The sequence below is a fragment of the Truncatella angustata genome (genome assembly GCF_020726525.1).
Source record: "Truncatella angustata strain MPI-SDFR-AT-0073 chromosome Unknown BKA67scaffold_1, whole genome shotgun sequence".
NCBI lineage: Eukaryota > Fungi > Ascomycota > Sordariomycetes > Amphisphaeriales > Sporocadaceae > Truncatella > Truncatella angustata.
In genome coordinates, this window is record NW_025763381.1 from 673,736 (window position 1) to 700,416 (window position 26,681).

Consider the following 26,681-nt stretch of genomic DNA (forward strand, 5'->3'; position numbering starts at 1 on the left):
AGGAGGGGCTTCGGGGTTTACATCGTTTCCCAATAACGGATATAAATCAACTATTTCACTTTCGGGGTGGTGGTTCAATTGATCTTATCAAAAAAGTTGTTATCGGAAATTCACCCGCTAAAGTCCAGTGGAGACTTTTAAGTCTGAATTGTGCCGACTGAGCATTTTTATGAGTGGCTTTGATGAAAATGGCTTGACGAGACATAAAATAATTTGAATAAGCGTTTTTGCCGCCGTTGGGAAAAGTTCCCATAACGTGGGCCCCCGCTGATATAGAATGGTGAGTTACCTTGTGAGCATACCAAACGCAGGTGTGTGGTCGTTTCGCAACCGAGACTTTTCGAGGCATGCAATACCAACAACACAAGCCATGCCAGTTCTAGTATGCATGTCTTAGACGAGCCAATGACATGCTGAACAAACGCAGGGTTTATACCGGTTGTACGATGCTTGGCAGGCCGTCCTGACTCAGCGCCTGATGATGGATATCTATATCAAGATTGAATGTTGGTGACCAAAAGATTAAAGCATCGGATATATTTTGACATGATCAAATCTGTGGTGGTGATCTAAAATGAGACTCGAAATGAATTTTCTCTTGGTGGCCCTTCTGTCCATAGGCCATGCCTCGTGTGCACGACCGGGAAGTAGATATCCAGAAGACGCCACGGACATCCTCGCCAAACAGGGCCTACGCAACTTGGAAAAATATCTGAAGCGAAACCCCGCTCAAGGAGGTTGCAGTATCGAGACTGCTACGAAGCGATATGAATGGTGACTATGCTCGAGTGCCTAAATTGGTTGCGGTCTTACTGGTGTTCGATATAGGGGCGATCTAAGCGCACATGAACGCAAGGACTACATCGATGCCGTGTTATGCCTGCAGGCTCTTCCGCCGACTTCGGATCCTACTGTCGTGCCGGGTGCGAGGAGCAGGTTTGACGATTTTGTGGGCGTGCATATACAGATGTCGGGTTCTGTACACGCCACGGTAAGCTATATTGGTGGTTTGGAATTCTCTGTAGACTGACGGGCGAGCAGGCAAACTTCTTGACGTGGCACCGCTACTTCACCTGGCTATACGAGAAAGCCTTGCGCGAAGAGTGTGGGTACAGAGGATACCAGCCTGTACGTTCATTTCAAAGCTTACCCTGTTGAACGAGCCATGACTTACACAGGTCCAGTACTGGAACTGGGGCCGCTACGCATCCGATCCAATCCACTCGCCCATCTTCGATGGCACCGAGACCAGTATGTCTGGCAACGGCCTATATTCTCCGTACGACGGCGTGACGTTTCCGCTCTACCCACCACCGTACAACATCCTCCCAGCCTCGGAAGGCGGCGGCTGCGTGACCACAGGCCCCTTCGCCAACATGACCGTGAATTTGGGACCCGTCTTTCCCGGCTTGCCCGACGTACCGCCCAACCCGCAAGCCGATGGTCTAGGGCCTAACCCACGATGTCTGCGGCGGGACATCAACGTGCACGCCGCGCGGGAGACGACGACAAACTACACGGAGAGTCTCATCGTCAACAGCAACAACGTGTACTGGTTCCAGACAACCATGAACGGGCGCGCGGAGCTGGGCCAATGGGGCGTACACACGTCAGGACATTTTACGATCGGCGGAGATCCGGGTGGCGACTTCTTCGTGAGTCCTGGGGATCCGGCGTTTTATCTGCACCATGGCCAAATCGATCGCGTGTATTGGATCTGGCAGCTGTTGGACCTGGAGAATCGGTTGAGCGATGTGGGTGGGACTATCACTCCGGCGAATTCACCGCCCAGTCGTAATGGAACATTGGACGATGTGCTTGACCTGGGAGTGCTAGGTGAAGCTGTAAGACTCGGAGACGCATTGGACACTGTAGGTGGTGTAGGGGGTAAGTTTTGCTATGTATATGTCTAAGGTCAGTAATTGGATTTCAAGGTGACCTTGAAAGAAGGGTCAGCACATAATAGCCGAGAACATTAAGCGCCTGGATTCTTCTTCAATTTTTTTTCTTGTTCATGTGTACAATTGATCTTACAGACCCGTCTATACCACCCGCGCCCTTTGATATGTAAGCCGGATGTAGAATATGATACAGTTTGCTGTTCCTGGTAGGAAAGTCGAAGAGAGGTCTTTGAAGAGACTCGGGTACAGTATCTGACGTTTACCATCCTTGTCGTCTCAGCTCATCGACTCGCTTGCAGGTGGCCTTGAAAGCCTTCTTGAATCTCCTTCGCCACCTCTCGCTCTTGAGCCTCTTCCTCTTCAAACCGGGTCGCTCGTGGAATCTCTGAGACTGGAAGTCCTGCCTGACTCTGTTGGCGGCACATTGCATGTTCAGGAGCTTGAGGGTCCTGGCGGCATCAGCTCCCTTGCCGACCTGAACAGAGCGGCCGGTGCGGGGTACACAGCGGATATCCGGGTACGTAGTGGTCATGGAAGTCAGGCTATCGGAATAGGACCTGTTGCTGGTCAGGTCACCGATGTTGAAGGTGTAATCGCGGACGATGTCCTCGTCATCAAAGGCAGGCTCGGGCTTTGCGGTTTCGGGGTCAGGGATGACGGGGGTAGCAGCGGACGATCGCCACGGGCGCTGAGGAGTGGTGGTTGGCTTTGTGACATCGGCATCCTCAGGGGCATAGGCCGACTTGGCAGACCTGGAGGGGGAGGTCCAGGCTGAAGCATAGCGCTTGTGTGTGCTGTCGATGCTCAGATTGTGGAAAGCCGATGCGAGAGCAGACGATGGTAATTGCCTGCGACTCGACGGGGTAGATAGGAATGATGGCGATAGCCTGGCGGATCTGAGTGCCGCGTTGGCGACACGGCCCAATTCTGTCGCCCTGTATCGTGTGTAGAGTCAGTATCTCATGCATCTTGCTGCTCCGAAGTGAAGCTAAGCTGTTTTCTTCGGGTTGTCCTCACATCTTTGCGGTTTGGAATTGGGCGGCTTTCCAAACAGACTGGCAGCTGCGAAACAAGTCAACTCAACTCAACTCAGTCCAATTCGGTTGCGGTCCAATTCAATTGAGACAGCCCTGGATGCAGCAGCTCCAGTCGCAGCTTCCCGACGTTAGATCGAAAGACGGGAATGAATGAATGGATGAATGGAAAACTTGTCGGCAGGGACTTTCTCCAACTCCGTGGCCCGCTCTTGTGCCTATGTACTAGTAGCTGCCAGTGCCCCACCTGTACCAGCCAATGGCGTTGCGTTGCGCCCGGCAGGTACCTACTACATGGGTTAGTACCTTCTGCCTTGTGCCTTCTGCTTAGCCTTAATTAGCACGCCTCTTGGGCGGATCCGCAGGCTTGCCCATTGAACCTGCCAAAAAGTTGAAGCTTCAACTTGTGCAACTGCACTCGAATACCCCCCGGCGTATTCTTCCCTACATCATCACCCATCGCAGTTACCGCCGTGCGCTCTGAGAGAAGAGCTTCAGAACGCGCGTCACCCATCTATCAGGCGTATAACAAAGCAGTCAACCAAGCAATCGCAGAATCTGCGACCCCCGCGATCATGTCCTACAACCCATACGGTGGAGGTAAGTGTTTTGCGACCAACAAGCTGGCCGTGCGCCCGAGCTTTGGAATTCCCCCGAATGCTGACTTCAGGTATCGTCTCAGTGCCCGGCTTTGGGCCTCCGCCGAGTTACAACTCATATCCCGGAGCCAATGGCCCCCCTCCGGGTATGTCAACACCACCGGGTCTAGGTAAGTGCAGACCATGTCTACAGACGTCCTCGATAGACGCGCCCAACTAACCCTCTCCCCCGCAGGACCTCCTCCAGGCATGTCTGCCCCCGGAATGGCGCCTCCAGGTGTCCAGCAGCCGATTATCAATCAAGCTAATCGACCTAGCGGCTTGCCTTCAAACTTCCAAGCTCCCCCGAACATGCCCAACATAAACTTCAATGCCCCAGTGATCCGGCTGGGCACCATTCCCGCAAAGCCCTCCACCCCCGATGTCCCAGGACGCAGGGAAGGCGGGCCGCCCCAGTCAGGCGGTCCGCGTTCTGGCCTGGGCATGGAGCGAGGCATTGATCAGAGTCGTCAGGCTATTCGAGAGAGCATGCAGGCCCTCGTCCCCCCGACCAAGGAAGAGATTGTTCGCACCATCTACGTACAAGGTATCACCGACGGCATCCGCGGCAACGAGGGCATCGAGGCAATCCTCAAGATTGTCGGGAACCTGCGGAAATGGGAGAGGGCAGCCGATGCCGCCGGTAAAGAATTACCCTTTGGCTTCGCTCAGTTTGAGGATGCCGAATCATTGTGGGTGGCTTCGGAACTTCTTAGGGAGATACAAATACCCACAAAGAAACAGGCGCCCGCAGAGGCTCCCGCAGATGCGGACGACTCGTACCAAGACTTCGACAAGACGCCACTGCAGTTCAAGCTGGACGAAAACACCACAAACTACCTCGAGTCCTACGTCCAAGGGCGATCAAACGAGTCAGAGGCAGAAGCTAGACTTTCCGCCGCCATAGGTGCGTTGAAGCAGACCGTCCGCAATTTCTTCTACCCTTCCTTGAAAACAGGAGCAGACGCCGACGGCGATGTCGCCATGGGCAACACCGGACAGGGCGGAGAGAATGTCGAAGTCGTCAACATCCCCCTGGCTCAAGAAGACGAGCTGGCCGATATACCTGCAGAGATGCGCGAAACCGTTGCTGCCGAGATTGCTGCTTTCAGAGAACGAAGCATCAAGCGCGACTTGGAAAGACTGAAGAGGGAAGAGGAGCTGGAGGCAATGGAACGCCAACGTGCTGCTGGCAACAGGCCTTCGAGGCTTGCTTCGCCGCCGCCGGGTGCCGGTAGCAACAACACACCACTTGGCCCGCGAGGCGTTCCCAACGCACCATCTGGCCCCAAGGGTCAGAAGACAGACCTCGGCAAAGACTACAACCGATCAGTCAACTTTGTCAACGGTGGCATCACCAACGGTGGACTGGTGCTGAACCGAGAAGACGAAGACAGCGATGCTAGCGATGACGAACTGGAACGTCGACGTGTGGCCAAACAGCAGTCCGAGACAGAGAAGCTCTACCTGGACGCTGAGCGACGATGGTTGAACAGAGAAAGGACAAGAGCGGCTGCTCTGGAGCGAGAGAGGGAACGCGACGAGACCGACGACGCGCACGTGGAAAAGAACCGGGAAGCAATGCTCGACCGCTTCAAGCACTTCGACGACGATGCCGAGGCTTCTCGGAAGAAGGAGGAATACTATGCCGACCGTAGTGCGTGGATTCGGAACAGGACAGCCTTCCGTGCCCGAGAAATCGCCGCCGACGATGCAGACCGTGCAGCAGAGGAGCAAGACCAAGCCTCGGAAGAAGCCGACCGTGAACAGGCCAGGGGCATGGCAGACTCGTTTCTCAATGAGCAAGCCCGGGAGTCGGAGCAACGACAACCGAGACCTGGTGTTGCTGCACCTCAACCATTCAAGTTATCGCTCGGCGCAGCAGCTCAGAGAGCACAGGCGCAGCGTGCTGCCCCTCAACGAAAGACAGTCGCCGAAGTCGAAGGCCTTCTCGAGGACGAAGAGGAGGACAACAAGAAGAGGACCATTATTCCCATCAAGTTCGACCCAGCCGACGCTGCCGCCATGTCGAGCGAGGATCGCGAGCAAGCCGTACGATCTCTCGCCCAGGAAATCCCCAACGAGAAAGACGGCCTGTGGCAATGGGACATCAAATGGGACTTTTTGGACGAGGGTGTTATTCGCGACAAGCTACGACCTTTCGTGGAGAAGAAATTGGTTGAATATCTAGGTGTGCAGGAGGAATTGCTTATTGAAGTTGTTGAGGAGCATCTCAGAAAGCATGGCAAGCCAGCAGAGCTTGTCGAAACACTGGAAGAGGTAAGTCTCGCATTCTAGTTAACGAAATTCTACGATATTGTACATCATGTGCTAACTACCAATAGGCTTTGGACGACGAGGCGGAGGCACTGGTCAAGAAATTATGGAGAATGGTCATTTTCTATACAGAAAGCGAAAAAAGGGGTCTCTCCGCATAGTTCGAGGTACTCAATAACGGCCCTGAGGTTTGCTGTACATATATAAGTGTTGTCAAGTGTGCGAGGTGATTATCCACCGCTTGGCACAAGGTAGGCTTTGGTCAAATTGGCGTTTGGCGTCTGAAACTCGCAGCTTACGCAGTACCACCGCTAAATGGAAAGACGGCGTTGAGAACGTCCCCGCCATGCTGGTTGAAATCGCTAGTTGTCGGTCTTGCAATGTATCCCTGTATCGTTTCCAGTTTCTCTGCAAATGAAAGGTTGCCTGTATTAGAAGCAATGCTAATCCCCAATCGTACTGGGCTTGCTTGGCCAAGTGTTGACTGAATCCCTGAATGCGGAGTGGCCTTCAGATTGCCGTGGGTCTGGGGTATAGCTCCCGTACCGAGGCCCATCAGCTTACGGGCCCCACGTTTCTCTTTCTGCACGACATCACATCAGACTGTTTTGAAGGTCACATACTCCTACCTTGGCCGTTTGCTATCTTGCACAATATTCTTACACGAATGTCCTCAAGTCAGAGACTGACGAAATGATTTTATGATTCTGAAATTGAGCCCGAGCTTGTCTTGTTCCAGTACAATCTACAACACGCGAACCCATCCATAGGCATCCTTACATTAGTCTACCTGCCAAAGGTCCATTAGTGTGTACTTCATTACGAAGTCTATACATTTTGCCGTGTTCACCTCCTCCGTTTCTGAATCTCATTAAGAGAGCATAAAACGAGAACGCCCACAGGAGCAAAACCAAGCCCCGTAAACAACAGAAGATGGCCACCTCATCATCATCCCCTGCCCTACAGACCACCCCGCCCGAGGTCCCGCACACCTCGGTCACCTTCCCGGAGGACCACCCGCACGTCATGCTGGTGACGCTCAGCCGGCCCGACGCCCTCAACGCCATCCCCCGGCCCCAGCACTACGCCCTCGAGCGCCTCTGGGACTGGTTCGACGACGAGCCCGCCCTCCGCGTCGCCGTCATCACGGGCACCGGCCGCGCCTTCTGCGCCGGCGCCGACCTCAAGGAGTGGGATGGCATCAACCACTCCTCTTCTTCCACAGCATCATCCCAGAGCCCCAGCGGCGCCGCCTCGGGCGTGCGGCCGGCCGGCGACAGGTCCCCCGCCTCGTCCTCGGGCAGATTCCCCCGCGGCGGCTTCGGCGGCATGTCGAACCGCGGGGGCCTGAAGCCCATCGTGGCGGCCGTCAACGGCGTGTGCTTCGGCGGCGGCATGGAGATGGCCATCAACTGCGACATGGTCGTGGCGTCCGAGGGGGCCCGGTTCGCCCTGCCCGAGGTCACCATCGGCGTCATCGCGCTCGCGGGCGCCCTGCCGCGCCTCGTCCGCACCGTCGGCAAGCAGAGGGCCGCCGAGATGGCGCTGGCCGGTGGGCGCTACACCGCGGCCGAGATGCGCGAGTGGGGCCTCGTCAACGAGGTCGTGCCCGACGGCGACGCCGGCCAGAGGACGAGGGTCCTGAGCAAGGCGCTGGAGTGGGCGGCGAGGATCGCGGGGAATAGTCCCGATGCGGTCATCGTGAGCCGGGAGGGCCTGAAGCTGGGCTGGGAGGGATTCGATGCTGAGAAGGCTGTGGATGTGCACATGAAGGGCTGGTATGCGAGGATCGACAAGGGCGAGAATATGAAGGAGGGAGTCAGGAGCTTTGTGGAGAGGAGGAAGCCCAAGTGGGTCAATAGTAAGTTGTGATCATCATGGGCATCGACTCACTTGATACACATTGCTTCGTGTTCCTAAAGAAGATCTGTGGGCGAATCTTAGATTGGGCCTTGATGATAAATGTGGGACAGTGCAATTATGTAGGACATGCGAATGCATCGTTATACTATGCAACCGAGTGGCAGGACAAGCTTGTCTGACATTCGGATTTTTTTTGGCTTTGGCTTTGCAGGTTGAGTTACTATAGTGACGAGCTAGACTACGACTATGTGACACTTGGTGACAACTCGCATGGCCCTATTCCTCCGCCAATGCCTCGTAGCGACTGCCTCGGGCCGTGAGGTAATCAAACTGTGACCGCGACCCCTTGGATTGTTCGCTCTCATCCTTGCTGAGCAGCTCCTGAATAGCCCAAGAGATCCGTTCAGCTCCGATCCTGGCACCCACAAGGTTGGGCGCCCCCGGTCCTAGCTGGAGTGCTCCTAGTCTGCCTGCCATGAACAGTGGCAGCTCATCGGTCCACTGCATGTCTTCGGTGATGCAAGGCATTCCGCCGCAATCTTCGATCGGGTAGTCCTTCAGCAACGACTGGAGATACGGCAGGGTCCGAAAGTTACTTTGGACACCAGTTGCGAAATAGATGTGGTCGATGGGCGGCAGCTTCTGAGCATGGTCGCCAGAAAGCTCGACATCCCAGGTCTGAGATGCTGCATCCCAGTTCCTGGACTTGATGGTGGTGTGAAGTGATAACACAACCTTGCCGTTAGCAATGAGTCGGTCTAGAACCTTCTTGTACAGAGGCGTGATACTGCCGCCATTGCGAGCGGTCTTAATCATCTCCCATCGTTCTTCAGACGAGTCTGCGGTCCAAAAGGCGGCTTGCTCGAAGTTGCGAAACTTGCCCACCCATTCTAGACCGATGTCGAAGTGCTTAATTTTGAGCGGGCCTCGCATGATCAGCCATACTCTGGTGACACCTCGGCGTATTGCGAGGTCTGCTAATTGGGTCGAAGTCAGACCACCGCCAACGACCAAAATGTTGGTGATCATTTTTGCGGATATCTTATCTTGGACTGGCTGTGAGGGAAATTCCCTGATCTTCAAGGCGTGTGTGGCAGCCTCGGCATTTTCGTTGCCCGGGTAGCTAGGAATGGTCGGCTCGTTAGCTGGACCGACAGCAAGAACGGCTGTCCGTGAGTAGTAGACTTGTTTGTTTGTCTCGATCCGGAAAACTTTATCTGTCTCGCAAACATCATCGTAATAGTCATACTTGATGTCGATGGCTTTCTCTTGTCGCACAATGTCTTGCCGGAGACCATAACGGTCAACGATACAACCGCAATGAGAGGCGAAAAGGGGGGTTGACGGAACGAAGTAATCATTTCGATCACGCTCATCAACGGTTGGACCATCTCCAAATCTATTCACTTTAGTTATGGGAAGTTCTCTGAGTGATAGGAGACCTACTCTCGGTGGGCTTTGACTCGCTTTTTCCACTTGTGCTTGCTGATCTCCCTGCCGACACAACCCCGGAGTTCAGTGAGTTCGCCACCCCTGCCATTCATGTGAGTGTATGAAAGGAGACCATCTCGCTCTGCCGGGTCAATGTGGAAGAACATTGGGCTTCGGAGATGTGTAATGCCAAATGTCTTGAAGAGATGATCCCAACGTGCCATCCAGCTGTCACCTGTAGCATCAAGAACAACAAGGTCCGGTACCTTCTCTCTGTTGGGCACACTACAAGTGTTCGCTTGCTTGACCACACCAGTTCTCCAGGCCTTTACGCTGACTTTCCCTTGTCTTTTCTTGAGCCAGTGATATCTTTTGTGTTCGTCGTCCGTGAAGCTGGCGGCCGGCATATGCTCGCTAAGTCGGCTAGCTACCGCAAGGCCGCAGGGGCCACCACCGATGATTACAACATCATGCAAGTGTGGTACGGGCTCAAGGTTGTCGCCCATCTTGATTTCTTTATGTAGCGTTCCTGTTGGTGGTTGAGTTGTATCAGAATTGTCAGAAAGTTGCTGGTGTATTCTGATTACTGTCCAAGCTCTGGAATGGGCAACTGTTGATTGAGAGCAAGAGAATAAAATGCAAGAAGCCGCGTCAAAGAGTTGATGTTGAGTCTGTCGAACCGTGATCTTGAGGACCCTGATGGCCTCTAGATCTGGGACCATCAAGGTGCTCAAAACTCAAGTATGAAGGAGCGTTTCCGCTTGTACGTCATCAGGGTCCTCAGTAAAATCGCCATGATCACCAGGAAGCGGTATACATCCACTTGTTTGGCTGCCAATATATGTTTATGAATTTCACCGTTGCGCTCATAGTCGGCGAGGAGTTGTGACATTGTTCAGAAGTAAACCGACATTACTCAAAATGCTCCGCAACATGATGAGCAACGGCAGCTTCGTCGCCTTCGAACGCGTTGCAAACAGGACATGTTGCAGTAGCCGACGAGACGTCTGTAGGTGCAACCTCCGGAGTATGCTGGTCGTCAATAGTATTTTCACGAGCTTGGTTGCCCTTGCGACCCTTTCCCTTCTTCTTAGGGGCGACTATGTATGCAGAGAGATCAATCTGCTCCTGCGGAGCCTCAAGAGGCTCATCGGAACGTATATCACGATACCGACCCGGTTGTGCCGTGAAGCGTGCACCTGGCAGCGCATCGCTCGTACTGGACGCGACGTCGTCGCCAGCACCTCCCGGTGCGCGTGTATTGCTGTTGCTGGTGACGGCCTCGCTCGTACCGGGCGACTTTCCAGTGCCCATGCGCTGTACGCGACCGATGCGTCCGTCTGCCAGCCGGACTTTGATGCCGCGGTGGTGATCGCCTCGCGTCAGGACATCTTTCACGACACCTTGCACCTCACGACCTGTGCGCTGGTCGGCTTTGAGAACAATACTCACAGTAGCACCAGGAATCACCTGGCGTGTGTTTGGTACTGGCATACTGCTACGTGATGGATATTATTTCGTTCCTGCCGTGGTTCAAATTCCAATGCGCTGTTGAGATTTTATCCCACGCGATCAAGGTCATGGCGGGGTGGCCTGTGGCCTTTGCTTCGTGTCAAAAGCAGCCCACAGATGAGCGGGGCAGTGGCAGAGTTTACTGACTCATGCACTATATAATGTTACCACTACGATTCAGCTTCATGGCGGCTTGACATGCACCATCCAACTATAGGCTGCAATATGCGCGGTGGCCATGAATGAAGCCATTTGGAGAAGATCTGACAGTTGAAATCTGCGTAGAGTCTGCAATGAGACAACTCGCAATCAAGCCTTGAGAGATAGGCCTAACCTACTTAATTAGTCCCACTTTGACACCATCGCACCATCGCAAACGCAGCTGACATGAACTAGCTTGGCACCAAAGAATTCAAGCTGACTGCACGTACGCGTAACCTTAGACCGCACGTATCCGTATCTGACGATGGGATCTGATTATGATTCGATGTGTTGGCGTAGTACTGCTGCTCTACTTTTGTCGATTTCCTAGACCGATTTTACCAACCTCAAAACTTCTTGCGCCATAACTCCCGGGATTGATACAACACAACGATCCGCAGCCTCAAAATGAACGAACAATCGTAAACGCAGATGCTCTATTGGCGCTACACAACGTGTTTTGGTACCAGGCCAAAAGAATCATATTGGGGTAGGCTCTTTCGAAGGGAGGTATAACTGGTTCGGAGCATCACATGGCGGAAAAGCACCCATGTAATCGATCCGATGTTTTCTTACACTCCATACCTTGATATGCATTGAAGCACCACCTTTGCTGATCCGTCTCGCAACCTTACTTTTCTTGGCATAGCTTAACCTCCACGATACCTTTTTGGGGATATCCAACTACATACATGAGAGCACACGCCGGTGTTAGGAACCTTCATTCTCCGCGAAAAGGTGCGCTTGTTCGCGAGGGGCTGCTTCACAATCCCCCGCCAGATCGCAGCGGCCTTTCGCTCCAAATCGTGAATCGCAGCTAACATTATACGCGTTGTAAGGTCATAAATAACATAGACAAATATAAGCAAAATATAACATACAGAGAAAAGGACCCTGAAAGAAGATAGCTACGCCACGATGACAACCATGGTGATAAACGCGGTGGCCTAGCCATAATGATAGCCTTGAGGTACCGTATTATCGAGATAGAGAACGCTAACTTAGAAGAAATTGAACTTAGCATTTACCGGATTGGATGAACGGTGATTGTCAGCCCTCTTACACGCCGGGTACTCAGGGAACAGGGAATCACCGGTTACTGCCCTTGGGTCATGCATGTTAAATTGGATACACGATAAGCGCAGGCGGCCGACATTTGTGGAGACATCTATAACAGGAAATATTTATAAGCAGTGTTCTCAAAGTCGCATATAAGCTCCGATGAATGTCGAAGGTTTAAGGAATTTCTTTTCTTCGCTTTACACAGTGCTCTCGTCGTTGCAATTTTTACCTCCAGATCCCTGCGCAGCGTAATACTAGTCATTATCATGTCAGCTACAACGAAGACCACCAAGGTGACGGGTCTTCCCCCTCGGTACGAGATCCGTACCCTAGGCAGAGAGCACGCAGACTGGGCCAAGGCAATTGTTATACACAGCAACATGTTCTCTTCACCTGTATGGCCTGCACTGTATCCAGAGAACAAGACAGGGCGGTCCTACAGGGGCTTCAAGGCTGCGGATTACCTGGTCGACAAGCAGATCGATTCCGGTCTATCACTGGGCATCTTCGACAAGGAGTACGTGTACAAGCGCGCCGAGTCCGCCGCGACCAACGGTAAGCTGTACTGGGACCTAGAGGATGAGAGCGTCGACGGCGGCACCCTGGCGGAGCAGATGGACTTCCCCCTGCTCTCGGTCGCACTGGCGTACGACGGCTTCAACGCCCTCGAGTTCCCGAGGCTGCAGTCGCTCATCGACTCGCTCCCGGCTTTCGCGGACGTGTACGCCGGGTTGGCCGCGGGCGACAAGCGGGACCCCAAGGACTGGCAACCCACGGGCCCTGGGCAGGTCATCATGCGCAACGCGACGTCGACCAAGCCCGGCGAAGAGGGCCATGGGTTCATGAAAACGATGGCACGGCACATGATGCGCAAGGCTGCGGATGAGGGTTTCAGGGGCATCCAGATCGAGTGTGCGCACGACGCCGTGATCCACGTCTGGGGTAACCCGCCGAGCCCGTTTGTGGGGCACAGGATCTCCGAGATTAACTGCAACACATATGAGGCAAAGGCCGAGGACGGGACGGTCAGTTATCCTCTGAGGCCGTCAAAGCAAAATCTTGTCAAGATATACGTAGATCTGAAGCCGCAGAACTAGTCTAGGCTGTAAAAGATGGCACACAACAGTGACAGGGACATGGAACGAAGATACAAATAGATAAATACATTTTGATACTCGAATTTTCAGAACGGCGATTGTCAATATATCTTGGCGAAAAATAAATTTAGAGAAGAGTAATCCCACGCATAGCTCACCACTTGACTCCCCGCTTGCAAACCCTTTGAAAACCGCGCCTGAAATCTGAACGCTCGTACTAGTACATCAATACCATGTTGTTGTTAAGCCCCTCATTTTGTTCCAACCTCCGCGCCAGGTCCAAACCAGCGATGTAATGCTGCTTCTGCGGAATTCACATCGGGCTCGCTGCCGTCCTCCGTGACCCAAGCGACTACACCGTCAGGTCGAATGAGCAGGGCTCGGAATCCCAGGTTATCCTTCACAGGTTCGCTCACGTACTCAACCGAGGAACTCCATCTCTGCGCAAGGTTGACAAGCTCAGATCGATCATCCTGCCCAAGGTAAAGCATCTGCCCGTGTCCTGAGTACATTCTTTCACCGAGGCGGTCAGATCCGCTCGTGAACTCGAAGTCAGGCACACTGCGTCCGACCAAGTCGTGGTGCTGCTGCTCATCGTCGCCGAGATTCAAATCGTAGCGCTGCGAGAGACCCCAGAAACGATCCGTCATATGAGTGGCACCGTCGCTGGTGCCGATCAGGTCCTTCATCAAGTTCGCTACAGCTCGACTCTGCAGGTCGGGCTTCATCGTGGCGACCTGGGCGCGCGTCCACTCGGTGATCCATTCCCCAACGGGATATCGCTCCTTCTGGTAGGTGTCAAGTAGAGATAAAGGTACAGATCCTTTCACGACGGCAGCCAGCTTCCAACCCAGATTCATGGCATCGCCAATTCCTGCGTTGAGCCCCTGCCCCCCTAGTGGTGAGTGGAAGTGGGCGCTGTCGCCGGCAAGTAGAACACGACCACTCTTGTAGGTGACAGCCTGTTTGGCACGGTCTGTAAATGTCGATGCAATCTGTATGTCCTTGACACTAACATTATCAATACCCGTGACGCGTCGAACTATAACCTCAAACTCCTCTTTGGTGAGCTCTTTAGTGCGGTCATATACCTCGCCATTGGTTGGCTCCATGAGGAATATGTGTCCTGGCAGCATCATGCCATAGACACCTGTGGAAGTACGTGTAAACCCGAATTTCAGCCTCTTGTTCGGGTCATCCAGGTTACAAAGCACAGTCCATCCAAAGATTTCTGGCTCGGTGCCCACCATGTCGATGCCAGCAGCCTTCCGGATGTTGCTTCGTGCTCCGTCGCACCCAACTACCCATTTGCTGCGGTACGAATGGCCACTCTTGGTGTGCACCTCGACAGTACCGTGCTCTTCATCTTGTGCCAGAGCTGTCACGTCCACACCTCCAATGATTTCCACATCAAGCTCTTTTGCCCGCTGATAAAGTGCTTCCTGGATTCGGCCTAGCGATGATGGACTGGGACATAGTGACGGCCCTGGCAGCTTATATTTCCAACATGGTGCAGAGCGATTAACTTTGGCTGCGTCGAACATCATACCGGCGAAATGGCCTGTGCGTCCTGTTGATTTGACGTCCATGGGCCTCTTGGCCCATTCCTCGGGTCCAATCACTTGTTCCAACAAACCACGTCGGTGAAAGGATTCCGCTGATAGCGTATTGATACCGCGCACCCCAAGCGGTTGCTGCTTCCAGGGTGATTGATAGTTTGCATAATCGGGGTCCCGCTCGAGGACCGCCACGGAAAGGCCACCAGCTAGGCCAAGTTCGCAGGCCAACAAGAGTCCGACAGGTCCAGCACCAGCGATGAGTACATCATAAGTCTTGGTGTCTACTGCCCCCCGGGTGCTCATTGTCTTGGTGATGGTGTTGGTGAGGAATATAGGTGTTATGAGAAATTAAGAACAAGTTGGAATTTGTGTAATGTGAACTTCTCCGTAAGCTCTGTATCTGCGAGAAAGCGCATTGTGGTAACTCAACTTGCCAAGGCATCTTATTATATACAGGCTGTCTCGGGTTTTGACTCGTCTCGGATTTTGACTTTGGTTAGTAGTCTAGTAGGTTAGTTGATCGCTAAAGCCAGCTGCGCACATTTCTTAGATTGCCGAGATCACCGGGGTCACGTGATTTGTCTGCAACAACTTCGGACCCGAATACTGTTCTCGCGAATTAGAAATTCCCGAGATGACAGTGAGAAAGGACATTTAGGAGCAGCTTGCATGGCCAAATTAGTTAGACTTCGATGGTCGCTCTGTCGATCGATCTGTCTGGGCTAGTCATTGATCCGTACTCGTAGTCACTGCAGCTTGTGTAGTCGCACGATTATCTAAAATAACAAGGCACCACTCAGGGGCGAAATTGGAGCGTCGCTCCAACCGAGACTTCTTTTTGGGGGGGATTTTTTGTTGTTGGGGTTGCTATGTGACTGACATGAGCCTCATTGGGATATTTCCGGCGAAGATTGGTCAAAATTTAGAGCATGATATATCTATCATCGTGATCAGATGAGGTCAAGACATTGGCAATAAGTGTATTGGAGGTATTGTGCTTACATTGAACCCCCCAGCTCGTCCAAAACCTTTCTCCAACATAACTTGATACCATCAGCTCTTTGGCGCTCCCAGAGAACTTGGAGAAGACGAATGGCGCCCTCACACGGCTTCAAAAGTAATTAGCAATCAACCATGCCATGCAACGAGTCAATGAGAGTGCATATATACATGAAAAATGGATGAGGATATTGATTTCAGTGTCTGTAGGATGGCCATTTCACGGCCATCGTCACGAAACACGTGGACACCTGCCATAAACAAAGGCCAAGGTAAACCTGCCAGGCAGTACTGTTCAGTCAGCATTGACGAGGCGGCCAAGATAGTGTCAACATGGTGCGCTACCGCTATCGGGGAAACCAGGTACTGTTCGTTGAGGTTGAATCTACAACCATGCTCGATCAGAGGAATTGTGATGTCAATAAGAGCGAGGATACAAGCTGATTTAGCGGCGCTATCTTCGATGTCAATCTGGTCTCCTGAAGATATGTAGAGTCTGTGAAGCTGGGGTCTCTGGAAAACAGGGGCGCTCCAGTGGTCAATAATATCCTCCAATACTCCACGGGCTTCAGCCATTGCAGCTTCTCGAGAGGCAAGATTTGTTGATCGTTTTACACTTAGCTGCAGACTTGATAGACTCGCGACTATACGTAATCTCTGGTTGAACCTTGCCGTGCTTGTGCCAGTTGTGTCCCAGCAGGGCCAGTATTCACCCGGCGTGTTCGACACATTCATCACGAGGTTATCATCGATATAATCCAATGGCAGTAGTGTTTTCTGTCCAAGGAAGAAGCTGGACCCAACATCGATTATCGAAAATAACCTCGCGAGCACTGGGTTCTTGCTAGGTCCTCCACGTAGCAGAAGGAGGTCTCTGGCTCCCTTTATATGGCTCAGCCAAGCCGAAGAATTTGAGCTGGAGATCTGAGTGAGTGAATATCAATGGAGATGTAGTCGAAGAATATAGTTCGTCCACTTACTTCACAAAAAGCGAGCAGAAGGACAGATATTAGGGTGGCGACTGATGCAGTATCTTTCGGATTGGAGATGGCAGCATTCAGCTTATTCACTGCTTGACCGTAGAACTCGTAATATCGTTCATTATGCCCAGGCTGCCGACGCTGGAGGTCACCTGCTGCCAACGCGTTGACTGCGAGCTGGAGGTGTTCGCAGCCCGAAAAGTGGCAATAAATCTCGCGTGAGAATGGATTATGGGTCTGATCGTCTGCGAATAGAATTGCTTTGGAGCACACGGTGACAAAGTGGTGCAAATAGACGGTTTTCGCAGACGGCAGCAAAGGTCTCGCTACAAGGCTGGAATCAATTTGACTGCGTACAAGCTGCCTTTGCTTTTCTGCCTCACAGGCAACCTCTTCGGCGTTGTAAGCATATTTATTGCCCACGCACTTCACTTGAAGCCGCTTGCAGCGAGAACATGTTGGTTTGGCCTCATCACACTTGGTGCGACACCCGCGGCATGTGAGACACCCTGGACATGTAAGTGCCTAGCTGAAGATGCCCAAGTGGAATGAATGAGAACACAAACCTCCCTTTGATCTTTTGACCCTTGGTCGTACCATGTGTCGATATCGCATGACTGCCGCCGTCGAGTTTTTCGACTCCAACACGTGCTCCCTTGTACGGTTCTAAATTATGGAGACAAAACGGCGGGTTGCACATAGTAGTATTTGATGAAATAGTGCTGGGGTTAAAGAACCGCTAGCGGAACGGATCGCAGGCCGGGTGGGCTCTTGGGGCCTTAAGAAGAGCCGGCATGGACCAGAAAGCTGATGGAGATGTTAGGTACCCCTGCACTGTGCAATCTCACCACGCCGCCATATTATGTGCATGTGCATATATGCATCCCAGTTCTGGTCATGTCGAAAAGCTGGTGGCTGAAATGGTCCGGATCTTGGAACACGAAGTAGTACCAAATGCACAAATCATGCATCTCAACAGAGGTCAGCTTTGATAGAATTAAACAGTACAACCTCAATGCGCTTTCGAATGTATGCAGCATTGGCAGTGATAAGAGCTTATGAAATACTACATGGGGCCTGGATACATTCCATGGGAAGAGTCTAGTGCTACTCTTTTCGTCTACTTTTCCTGAACTTGCGTGAAGTTAAGCAGAACTATTCGCGCACTGCTGTTCTCTTTTTTTCCAAGTACATATCGCAATCAACTCGGGCCTTGTTCTCGTCCACGAAGAAAATCAGCATGGTTGATACAGCGACCAATAGAGCAATGAAGCCAAATGGTACCCACGTGTTTTGAGTTCTGTCAATTAGCGCACTGGAGACGATAGGGCCTATCCAAGACCCGCCTTTGGAAACGACCCCCAGTAATGAAAAAAACTGATTCTCTTCGCCTTTAGGCACTAATTCCGCCATGAAAGCTTGGGCATATGACCACTGAAGACCAAGAGCTGCTCCACAAAGTGCGGAGTATGCCCAGATCTCCCACTCGTTGTGGTATCCGACTGTCGTAGTCCAGACGCCGGCTGTACCCCAGATTGCGACGAGGAGGCAGCCAACATTCGAAAGTTGAAACATTGTTTTCGTTCTGACTTTCATCTTCTCCTGCGCCCAGACTCCGGCCGCCGGAAAGAAGGACCACGAGACACCCTGCACTATGAGGAAGTATGTGTTGCCAGTAGCAGAGAATGAGACCACGCTGGACTGGGCGATGGCAACTTGTGTCATCAACGTTGTAATGGCATCACTCAGGAAGAAAAATACCAGAATGTAGAAGAAGGTCTGCGGCAAATGGATGGCCATTGTGGCAGTAGTCTTGCAGTAGTTCTTCAAGCCCATCAAGATGGCACTATTGCCATCAGGTATTTTCTTGCCGGGCCGCGGTTTCTGGAGGAAGAACCATGGTATGGAAAATACCAAAGTAAGTCCCGCGCAAGTAGCGACACACACGGAGTATCCCCAGTTGTTATTTTCTAATGAGGCATCGGCGTCGAGACCTTTCAGAGTGGCCAAGCTCAGACAGCAACTGACCATAGCGCCAACATTATTCCACGCCCAGCTAAGATTCATGGTTTTGCTGCGCTCTGTTTCCATCTTTGCTGTATACTCGGCACCTGATATCAAGTTGTTGTTCTTGTCGTTGAGTGCATCAACGGCTGCTGGCTGATCCTCCGCAATCTTGGGGAACATGGCCACAAAGAAAGTGAAGGATATGGCCCATCCGATATTGCTAAAAATGTAGAGCGCAAGAGCAGAGTCCCAAGCGTCAGGTGATTTTACACCGAGGAAGCCAAGTTGAAATGCGCTGTACACGACAGTCGCGCTTCTGAGTATCCAAGGCGACCATGATCCGTAGTCGGCTGTAGCTCCAAGTAAAACCATAAAGATTGCTTGGCCCAGAAAAGTGAGCCCTGATCCGATATTCTATGCATCAGGTTTTTAGTGATACTGTTTTCATGACAATGAAGATGCTTCTAAACCACTCACCACCACGGAAGCATAATCTTTCGTTCCTCCTGCCCAGAACACATGACAAGGCCCCTCATCGCCACATGCTTGACTGCCGAGTGGGAAAACGAATGGATCAAACCCCGCCTGGTGTATGAGGTTTTGGAGAAGCAGAGTTGTGTAATTCGATGGGCCTACGCCGCTATTAGCGAAGAAATACGCATAATAGGCGTATTTCTCGAGTCTTGTACGTTGGCGTTGTTTTTGCGTGGTTGAAACCAAAGGACTGTCATTTTGAGAATTTACATTTGGCTCATCCTCCTCCGCGAAAGCCAGACGGGGTTTCTCGGTTGCCTGGCTTTGACGCATTTTGAGGTCTATTGACGCTGTGGGGCATTGAAAACCTACAGAATTGGGTTGCATCTAAATGCCGGGAGGAAAATACAGATATCGGCTAATTGGACCTCAGAGACCAGGACCCGGGTTGGCCTTCCAACCTCTGTCAGCTGTCCAATTGTGCGGACGGGCCCCGGTCCTTGACCCCTAACCGATTATCGATTTTATCTAAGCGATGGCATATGATCATTGGTTCAAAAGATCCAGGATCGGGTCCAGAGGGGGAATAGTGTATGCAGTCCCCGGGGGATATCGCTGCAGGATTGAAAGAAAAAGGACTCAGTCCCTTGCACTGTGTCGCGGGCGCTATGTTGTGGAACATATTATGAACAATGGCTTACAGAGCAAAGATGAACAATGTGCTTGAGCCAGGGCTACTCACCCCGATCAACTCGAGACCTGCATCAACCAAGGCATGCCTAATTACTGATTACGCCCTTGCTTCGGCCGAGAAGCCCGCGATGGAAAGCTATGTCGTTGGAGTGGATGTGGGGGGAACCAATACCGACGCTGTTCTTATGAACGGCAAGACAGTTGTGGCTTGGCACAAGTCTCCAAGCACAGCGGACGTCAGCAGCGGCGTATCAGCTGCGATTAAGGAGGTGCTGGCAGAGGCTGGAATTTTGGGTAGTGCAGTGCCACTGGTCAAAATCGGAACGACGCAATTCCTGAATGCGACGCTCGAACGAGACGGCCGAAAAATGGACAAAGTCGCGGTCATCCGCTTGTGTGGACCTTACACCCAGAGCGTTGCACCTTTCTGTAGGTGTTCATCAACATAGAAACGACTTAGAGACTCATCAACCTTAGTGGGATTTCCACACTCACTGCGACGTCTAATCGAAGGCCATCACGCCTTCGTAGATGGTGGCAAGCATGGTGAGTATTGGACCATACACTATTTTCACTTACTGATCGATGGCTATAGTGGATGGAAGAGAAATCAATCCCTGGTCAAAGCAACAGCTCAGTGAACAAGCCCAAGTCGTCAAGGAGAAGGGAATTCGCTCAATCTTGCTAGCTGGTATTCATTCTCCATCGTTTCCTGACCAAGAAGACGAGGCAGCCTGCTTCCTGTCCAAAGAGCTAGGCTCAGGCTATGATGTCTCCTGTTCTCATCACTTGGGCAACGCTAGCTTCTTAGAACGCGAAAATACGGCGATACTTAATGCAAGCATACGTCGGTTTTCAAGACAAGTGACAAGAAGCCTCGAGGCTGCTGTCGACGAGGTCTTGCCGGGCGCAAAAGTATTTTTAACCCTCAATGACGGCACAATCAGTCCGTCGTGGTATGCTGCACGGTATCCTCTAAAATGTTTCTTTTCGGGACCAACAAACAGTGCGCGTGGGGCGGCATTCATGGCCATGGAATCTTTATCTAGGCAGAAAGAGGCAGGGGACGATGCTGATCTTCTCGTTGTTGATGTAGGCGGAACCACAACAGACGTGTGCGGTTTGCTTCCTAACGGTTACCCAAAGCACTCCGCGGCCTTTGTCAAGATAGCTGGGGTAAAAACTAATCTCGCGGTGCCTCAAACTCACAATATCGGGCTAGGAGGGGGCAGTATTGTCCGACAGCATGACACTGGGGTAACGATAGGCCCTGACTCAGTGGGTGCTGATGAACTGACACTATCCCTCGCTACAGGTGGATCTGCGTTCACTGCTTCAGATACCATTAAACTGTCGCCCGATCGGTTGGGTGAAGTTGGTATAACAAACGAAGTGCTCTACCAGGCAAGGGATAAGATAAAGTCCATGGTCGAAACAGCAGTTGAATTCGCGAAGACTAAGCCATTGGATGCAAATGTCATATTAGTTGGTGGTGGTAGCTTTATTGTACCTGATGTCGAGCGGTTGAGAGGCATCGCTGCGGTTGTCCAACCCCAGTGCTACCAAGTAGCTAATGCCATCGGTGCCGCCATCGCCAAAGTCAGTGGCCGCATAGATCGAATCGTCACTCCCCAACAGCCGCGGTCGATGGAAAGTTTAATTGAAGACGGGAAGAAAGAGGCTTTGCAGCTCTGCTACGAATCAGGCGGCAGGTTAGAGACAGCAGAGATCGTCAACTTGGACATCATCCCAGAAACGTACTCGTTTGACGGTTCATTTCGAATGATCATCAGAGCTGTGTCAGACTTTGACGATAGGTCTACAACAGTCACATTCGGGGATGAAATGCCGCAGCACGCTCAGGGTGCCGAAGTGACTGATACTGCTGCAGATTTTGTTAATGACATGATTGTAGAATACAACAACGAGCAGGTTGCGGTTCCTGTAGATATATCTACTTACGTACCGCAAATTCAGAACGATATCTGGACTCTATCAGAGACAGATGTCGACATTCTTGTGGATGGTACTGGTATCCTAGGCGTGGGCTGTGCTGGTGAGGCGACCAACTATCAGATAGCGCTGAAAGAGGCTATACGCTTGGGTCAACAAGTGCAAGTAGTCCCTCCAAGGGCTGTTAAGCCAGAGGACGTCATTTGTCCGACCTGCTGGATAGTAAGAACTTGAGGCTTCCCTCGCACTCACGCAAACTGCTCACCGCCCCTTGTAGGGATCTCCAACAGCGTTCTTCGAGAGAATCCCTGGTAACCACGAGTGAGTACCGCCATATGGCTTAGGGCGGCTGGTGCTGAGTTTCTGTTGATAGAATGCGAGAGGCTATTTACGCCAACTTAGGTCAGGTCGGAAAATCAGACTTCACGTACACCATTCCAACGGAGATTGGGGGACCAAATGCTCTGGAAGCACTTTTACTTGCTGCCAAACTTGGAAAGAAAGCACTAGACGCCGACGTCATAGGCCGAGCGTTTCCAAAGGTTTATATGACCATTCCAGCTCTACATGGGAAGAGCATAGCCCCGGCAGCTATCTGCGATGGAAATGGCGTTACCATAGTAAGTCTGTCTTGATGTGGCGAGCTTCGCAAAGTCTAACTTGACTTTCAGCTACTCAAAAGCGCCCGGGACGATTATCAAGCAGAAGAAATACTCAGGACTATTGCGGGCCAGCTTGGAGGAATAGCATCACTCGCGTTCCGTCCGTTTTCCGGGGACGAAATATATGCTTTTGCCCAAAACAGCTATTCTCTTGCTTGGATGATAGGGCGCAGCATGCAGCTTGCTAGGGAGCAGAAGGTCGATGTCGCATCGACAATTGTAGCAACAGTTTCGGGTCGCATATTATTTCGTGGTAAGGTGAACCTGGTGTCTCGGCAGGTCCAGAATAGTTTCACTCGTGGCACTTGTACCATTTTACCCCAAACCGGAGAAGATAACTTGTCTCATGCGTCTTGGCTTGAGCTCGTATTCGAAAACGAGATACTTGCAGCCAATCTCCATTCGAAAGACTCTCAATCATGTCTGGCCACCACACCAGATCTGTTTGCCGTCAGTCCTACACCTTGTTCTGTAACCCATAGCGTCAACCAGCTGACAACGATGCAGATAATCGATGCCACTAGCGGCCAAGTCGTAGGTATCACAGAGCTGAGATATGGTCTTCAGGTTGCCATTGTTGCTTTTCCAGCACCAGAGATCTGGTATTCAGAGGAAGGTCTAAAACGGGGTGGGCCTGTCGCGTTTGGGTTTGTCAAGAGAGTCATTTAATCCATGATGTGTACTAACATGTTACAGGCTCCCCCAGTGTGAAAGCTCCGCGTTTGATAAGGCAAGAGTTCCAGATTCGTTATTTGACAAGCGCGAATGAATCAGTGGATTATAATCAGCAATAGCTCCTAAACCATAGGTATTTTCCACCCTCTTTGAATCATAATGTCCATCCAGAAGGTGTCTATTCCTTGGTCATTTTGCCGCCAACTCTCTTCTATCAGGTGTTTTACACGATCCACACTTTTGCATGGAAGTATTTCCCGTACAGAAGCTAAGCGTGACATGACTGTTTTCCTCCCAGCTCGAACAGCGGTATCAACGCTTCTCAATCCGCTACAGATGCCTTGAATGCTGTTCGGGACGGCTGTAAGATCTGAATGGTGTTCTGCAACTTGTGGAATGCATGACTGGCTCCAAAATGGCGACTTGTCAGTTTCCACAACTTCTTGGAGTTGGACCGTCTCACGAGTGCCAGCAAACAGTGGAAACGGTTCAAAGCAATCGTCGAAGCTCTGAAGATTCGTAACAGAAACGTTATTTGACGGGAGTCTCAGCTCTCCAGCAATGATGACAAGCAAGACTTGCTCGGAACTTCTTGTCCGTGATCCTGGAGTACATCGGGATAAGACGTCAAGTGTATGCAGAGCCAGTGAGCGTAACCAAGAATCTCCGCTCTCCGGCGGACTTCTGCTCACCGCGTTGCTTTGCGCCACTATTCGTTGTAGTAGATCCGGAAAGCCACGATATAACAACAAAAGTGCCGAGAGCCTATAGCATTCTGCGATAGATCTGAGATCGTGCACAGAACTTTCTCGGCCCTCTCTTTCAGTGATCACAATTGAATCTAGAATCTTCAGAGAGCGCAAGTCCCGTTCCAACCCCAGAACACTGTGAAGTGCATGGCGTTCTAGAAGTAAGTTGTTTATGGATGCGAAACCTCCTTTGAGTGCTAGCACTCTTTGAGTAAACAATAGTGTGCCAACTTTTCCCAGCAAAAGTTGTGCCTGGGGGGCAATACCTGTCAGAGGATGGGGGATGCACTTGTTGTTGAAGACCCCGGATTGCTGCAGATCAATTGCAGGCGGCTCCAACAGATGTTCAGACTCAGTGTTCGTTGTGAGAGACAAACCCATCCACCAATAGACTAGGCTTTCATTGAAGAATCGGAGATTATAGTTATGCATGTGCGGCCGTTGTTGGAGCATATTGATAGCAATGTTATAGTACCGGCGACCTGCGTCATCAGTGCCATCCCAGCCACTAGCGAGTCCGTACATGATGAATATTAGTAGAATTTTCTCCCACTTTGTCTGTTTATTTTGATGAACAATGCTGACTTCGCCATGTAACCGGTGAAGAAACTCATTGCGACTTTCTGTGAGTTGCACCTGAGACGCCTCTGTAGGTTTGGAAGTCGTAAGGTAGGACAAGGTCAAATACCTGCACAAAACGGAGTAGAGACAGTTATCTGCCCCGATACTGATGGTAGCCCGGAAGGGATTGCGCGTAGAGTCGTATGAGCATAAATTCTTGATAATGGTCTGCGAGAAATATGTTGCGATAAGGCTTGAGTCTGAAATCAGATTATCACCCCATAGCTTGGGGTTGCAATGAACTTTTTCCAGAACCGCTTGATACGAAGGCGTTGGATATGCTTCAGCGTCAGGCTCGAGCAAGGCGTCAATGAAAAGCATGCTTGCAATTTCCTTTCCTGAGAATGGCGCATTTTCGCGATGCTGGCTTTGTAATGACATGTTGGTGAGTGGCATCATCTCATCGTTGTGCAAGTCAATATCGGAGAGCTGACTTCCTGTCAACTGTCTCAGACTCTGATGAAGTCTCGGTTGACGTCTTTTTCTGCCACTCTGGATGTCCAGGTCACCACCGGGGTACTTCTCATGCTTAGAAGACCACTTGTAAGGCAATGAGTAGCCAGGACATTCATCGTGGCTCCGAGTGCACTGCTGACATTCGGGTTGTGTTTCATCACATTTGATCTGCTTAGTATTAGCGATGCTTGAGCCCCATCTTAGCCAGTTCACTCACACGTCGGGCTTTACAAGATGAGCAGCCAGACCTGGACTTTCTCCGTTTATCTTCAGCACTTCTGCGGCCCAGTCCTAACATGATTCTCAAGCAATGAAATCTGAAGATGGTGATTTGAAGACTCGAAGCAAAATTGTATTCTTACTTGAATGATGGAACGATGAAGAATCGACGAGTTTGGGAAATTCATTACTTGCTGGGGTCCACAGCGCTAAATAAGAAGCCGGCGGTTGTAGTCTCCTAAACACAGAACACAATTCACGGTCTGCAAAAGCGCGCGCTCGCAGGTATAATCTCCAATTTTCATGGAATTTCCCACTTCTATTCCAGATTAACTGAGTATACTCTTACATTGTTCATGGTTTGCCAGAGTAAAGCTACATAAGCTGCCTCCGTTGCATAGAAGGTTTTGTTTACATGCGTTCATGGAAATGCATATGTACTTCAAGACAGTCATGAATAGAAACGCTGAGAGATTTGAACGTTAGGCCCGGCACTCGCATCAATCCAACTATAGCTGGAAGCTAACCATTTTTAATGAAAAAGTGCGATTGGTCAACACTGCCTCATGGTTACGCGAAGTCATTCTAGTCTTTCGCTAAGGCGAGTCCACTAAGGTCAGGCTAATGCTCTGCACACTAGTTTTTGGTCGGTCACTCCAGCTGTCGCGTAGGCTCACCGTATGATCAAATACAACAGGCGCACTTGAACAGCGGAGGCATCTAAAGCCATGTATTCGAGACACTTTCCACTTATGTTTATTCAACGACCTCTGACGTAGAGCTTCGTACATAGCAAGTCCAATTCGTTTAATATAGCACTATAATCACACGACTCCTGCATCCACGCCATGAATATGTGCACGCGTTACGCACTACCATGGCGTAAGCAGGTCTCCGGACTTACTTATATGGTTGGTGAGTGTAGTGGGGACCCATTTGAGAGCTCCGCGCATTACCAGCAGATGTCAACACCAGAGTCTCACGACAGCACAGTGGCAGTATACCAATACGATACAGACAAGACATACGAATAATTCTTGACTCGATCATACAAACAATAATATCATTATATTCGTTGCCGGTTCCCCCCAAACGTGCTGGAAGCAATTTTTATTAGCATACCCAGTACTAGACCAATCACACCTTTGGTCTGTGTTCAGCTTCCAAGCAAGAACGTAGTGAGAGGACGAGAATACCACAGTGCTTCCTCGATATACAGCAAAAGTGTCACCATCTATCAGCCTCATGTTGCTGCCCGTCTCATCTTCCAGAGTAAACTCGCCTGTCAGGATCTGTTCACTGTACTACGTCTGCCGCCAGGCCCCTAATTCACCTTCTACTACGATGCCAACTTCATCATGTGTATATGGGGGAGGAGTTGCCGACGGCCCTCGTTCGATGCGGAACCAAGACCCAACAAGAGGTTTGGATGCGCTCGCATCCTTGTTGCCAAATATGTCCCCTGAGTTTTGCAGTGTTAGTTCTTTGTACATGCTCCGCGAGCACGCGTCGCAGCGGATATGCATTTAACAAAGAAGACATGCGGCCCACCATCGGGCACATTGGCAATCCTGGACGCCTCAGCTTTGCTTCGAACTTCAAACATGATGATGCATTT

General features: G+C 51.3%; 12 protein-coding genes across 12 annotated transcripts; 5 read left to right on the top strand and 7 right to left on the bottom strand.

The window, feature by feature from the left end:
• Positions 1 to 586: 586 nt before the first annotated feature.
• BKA67DRAFT_652336 (tyrosinase central domain-containing protein) lies at positions 587 to 1,913 on the top strand (the record flags this gene model as incomplete). The annotated part of the gene is made up of 4 exons (XM_046106142.1): positions 587 to 774; positions 829 to 991; positions 1,042 to 1,128; positions 1,185 to 1,913. The coding sequence occupies 4 exons, from the start codon at positions 587 to 589 to the stop codon at positions 1,911 to 1,913; spliced, it is 1,167 nt and encodes a 388-aa protein (XP_045963204.1).
• Positions 1,914 to 1,979: 66 nt separating this feature from the next.
• Positions 1,980 to 3,109, bottom strand: BKA67DRAFT_543489 (uncharacterized protein). The gene is made up of 2 exons (XM_046101186.1): positions 2,919 to 3,109; positions 1,980 to 2,836 (listed from the first exon to the last, which is right to left on the bottom strand). Coding segments are annotated over exons 1-2 (678 nt in total). The 5' UTR covers positions 2,921 to 3,109; the 3' UTR covers positions 1,980 to 2,160.
• Positions 3,110 to 3,314: 205 nt separating this feature from the next.
• On the top strand, positions 3,315 to 6,301 carry BKA67DRAFT_543491 (uncharacterized protein). The gene is made up of 3 exons (XM_046101187.1): positions 3,315 to 3,704; positions 3,770 to 5,853; positions 5,919 to 6,301. The coding sequence occupies exons 1-3, from the start codon at positions 3,593 to 3,595 to the stop codon at positions 6,009 to 6,011; spliced, it is 2,289 nt and encodes a 762-aa protein (XP_045963206.1). The 5' UTR covers positions 3,315 to 3,592; the 3' UTR covers positions 6,012 to 6,301.
• Positions 6,302 to 6,989: 688 nt separating this feature from the next.
• Positions 6,990 to 7,881, top strand: BKA67DRAFT_543496 (enoyl-CoA hydratase). Its single transcript, XM_046101188.1, has one exon. It carries the CDS (start codon positions 7,180 to 7,182, stop codon positions 7,720 to 7,722), a length of 543 nt encoding a protein of 180 aa, XP_045963207.1. The 5' UTR covers positions 6,990 to 7,179; the 3' UTR covers positions 7,723 to 7,881.
• Positions 7,882 to 7,989: 108 nt separating this feature from the next.
• Positions 7,990 to 9,650, bottom strand: BKA67DRAFT_652340 (uncharacterized protein; the record flags this gene model as incomplete). Its single annotated transcript, XM_046106143.1, has 2 exons — positions 7,990 to 9,112; positions 9,160 to 9,650. 2 exons carry the CDS (start codon positions 9,648 to 9,650, stop codon positions 7,990 to 7,992), a joined length of 1,614 nt encoding a protein of 537 aa, XP_045963208.1.
• A 406-nt stretch (positions 9,651 to 10,056) lies between these two features.
• Positions 10,057 to 10,638, bottom strand: BKA67DRAFT_652341 (uncharacterized protein; the record flags this gene model as incomplete). Its single annotated transcript, XM_046106144.1, has 1 exon — positions 10,057 to 10,638. One exon carries the CDS (start codon positions 10,636 to 10,638, stop codon positions 10,057 to 10,059), a length of 582 nt encoding a protein of 193 aa, XP_045963209.1.
• A 1,396-nt stretch (positions 10,639 to 12,034) lies between these two features.
• On the top strand, positions 12,035 to 13,083 carry BKA67DRAFT_543499 (uncharacterized protein). Its single transcript, XM_046101189.1, has one exon. The coding sequence runs from the start codon at positions 12,186 to 12,188 to the stop codon at positions 13,014 to 13,016; it is 831 nt and encodes a 276-aa protein (XP_045963210.1). The 5' UTR covers positions 12,035 to 12,185; the 3' UTR covers positions 13,017 to 13,083.
• A 184-nt stretch (positions 13,084 to 13,267) lies between these two features.
• Positions 13,268 to 14,878, bottom strand: BKA67DRAFT_652343 (FAD binding domain-containing protein; the record flags this gene model as incomplete). Its single annotated transcript, XM_046106145.1, has 1 exon — positions 13,268 to 14,878. The coding sequence occupies one exon, from the start codon at positions 14,876 to 14,878 to the stop codon at positions 13,268 to 13,270; it is 1,611 nt and encodes a 536-aa protein (XP_045963211.1).
• Positions 14,879 to 15,156: 278 nt separating this feature from the next.
• BKA67DRAFT_5542 (fungal-specific transcription factor domain-containing protein) lies at positions 15,157 to 17,288 on the bottom strand. Its single transcript, XM_046101972.1, has 6 exons — positions 17,121 to 17,288; positions 16,555 to 17,063; positions 15,746 to 16,498; positions 15,578 to 15,684; positions 15,245 to 15,513; positions 15,157 to 15,181 (listed from the first exon to the last, which is right to left on the bottom strand). Exons 1-5 carry the CDS (start codon positions 17,167 to 17,169, stop codon positions 15,498 to 15,500), a joined length of 1,434 nt encoding a protein of 477 aa, XP_045963212.1. The 5' UTR covers positions 17,170 to 17,288; the 3' UTR covers positions 15,157 to 15,181; positions 15,245 to 15,497.
• A 9-nt stretch (positions 17,289 to 17,297) lies between these two features.
• BKA67DRAFT_543506 (autophagy-related protein 22-like protein) lies at positions 17,298 to 19,575 on the bottom strand. The gene is made up of 2 exons (XM_046101190.1): positions 19,039 to 19,575; positions 17,298 to 18,975 (listed from the first exon to the last, which is right to left on the bottom strand). Exons 1-2 carry the CDS (start codon positions 19,420 to 19,422, stop codon positions 17,710 to 17,712), a joined length of 1,650 nt encoding a protein of 549 aa, XP_045963213.1. The 5' UTR covers positions 19,423 to 19,575; the 3' UTR covers positions 17,298 to 17,709.
• On the top strand, positions 19,523 to 23,203 carry BKA67DRAFT_543517 (uncharacterized protein). Its single transcript, XM_046101191.1, has 8 exons — positions 19,523 to 20,157; positions 20,206 to 20,274; positions 20,324 to 21,903; positions 21,959 to 22,002; positions 22,055 to 22,301; positions 22,353 to 22,793; positions 22,851 to 22,990; positions 23,040 to 23,203. The coding sequence occupies exons 1-8, from the start codon at positions 19,728 to 19,730 to the stop codon at positions 23,110 to 23,112; spliced, it is 3,024 nt and encodes a 1,007-aa protein (XP_045963214.1). The 5' UTR covers positions 19,523 to 19,727; the 3' UTR covers positions 23,113 to 23,203.
• Positions 23,141 to 25,227, bottom strand: BKA67DRAFT_665932 (uncharacterized protein; the record flags this gene model as incomplete). The annotated part of the gene is made up of 2 exons (XM_046108583.1): positions 25,062 to 25,227; positions 23,141 to 25,012 (listed from the first exon to the last, which is right to left on the bottom strand). Exons 1-2 carry the CDS (start codon positions 25,140 to 25,142, stop codon positions 23,141 to 23,143), a joined length of 1,953 nt encoding a protein of 650 aa, XP_045963215.1. The 5' UTR covers positions 25,143 to 25,227.
• Positions 25,228 to 26,681: the final 1,454 nt, after the last annotated feature.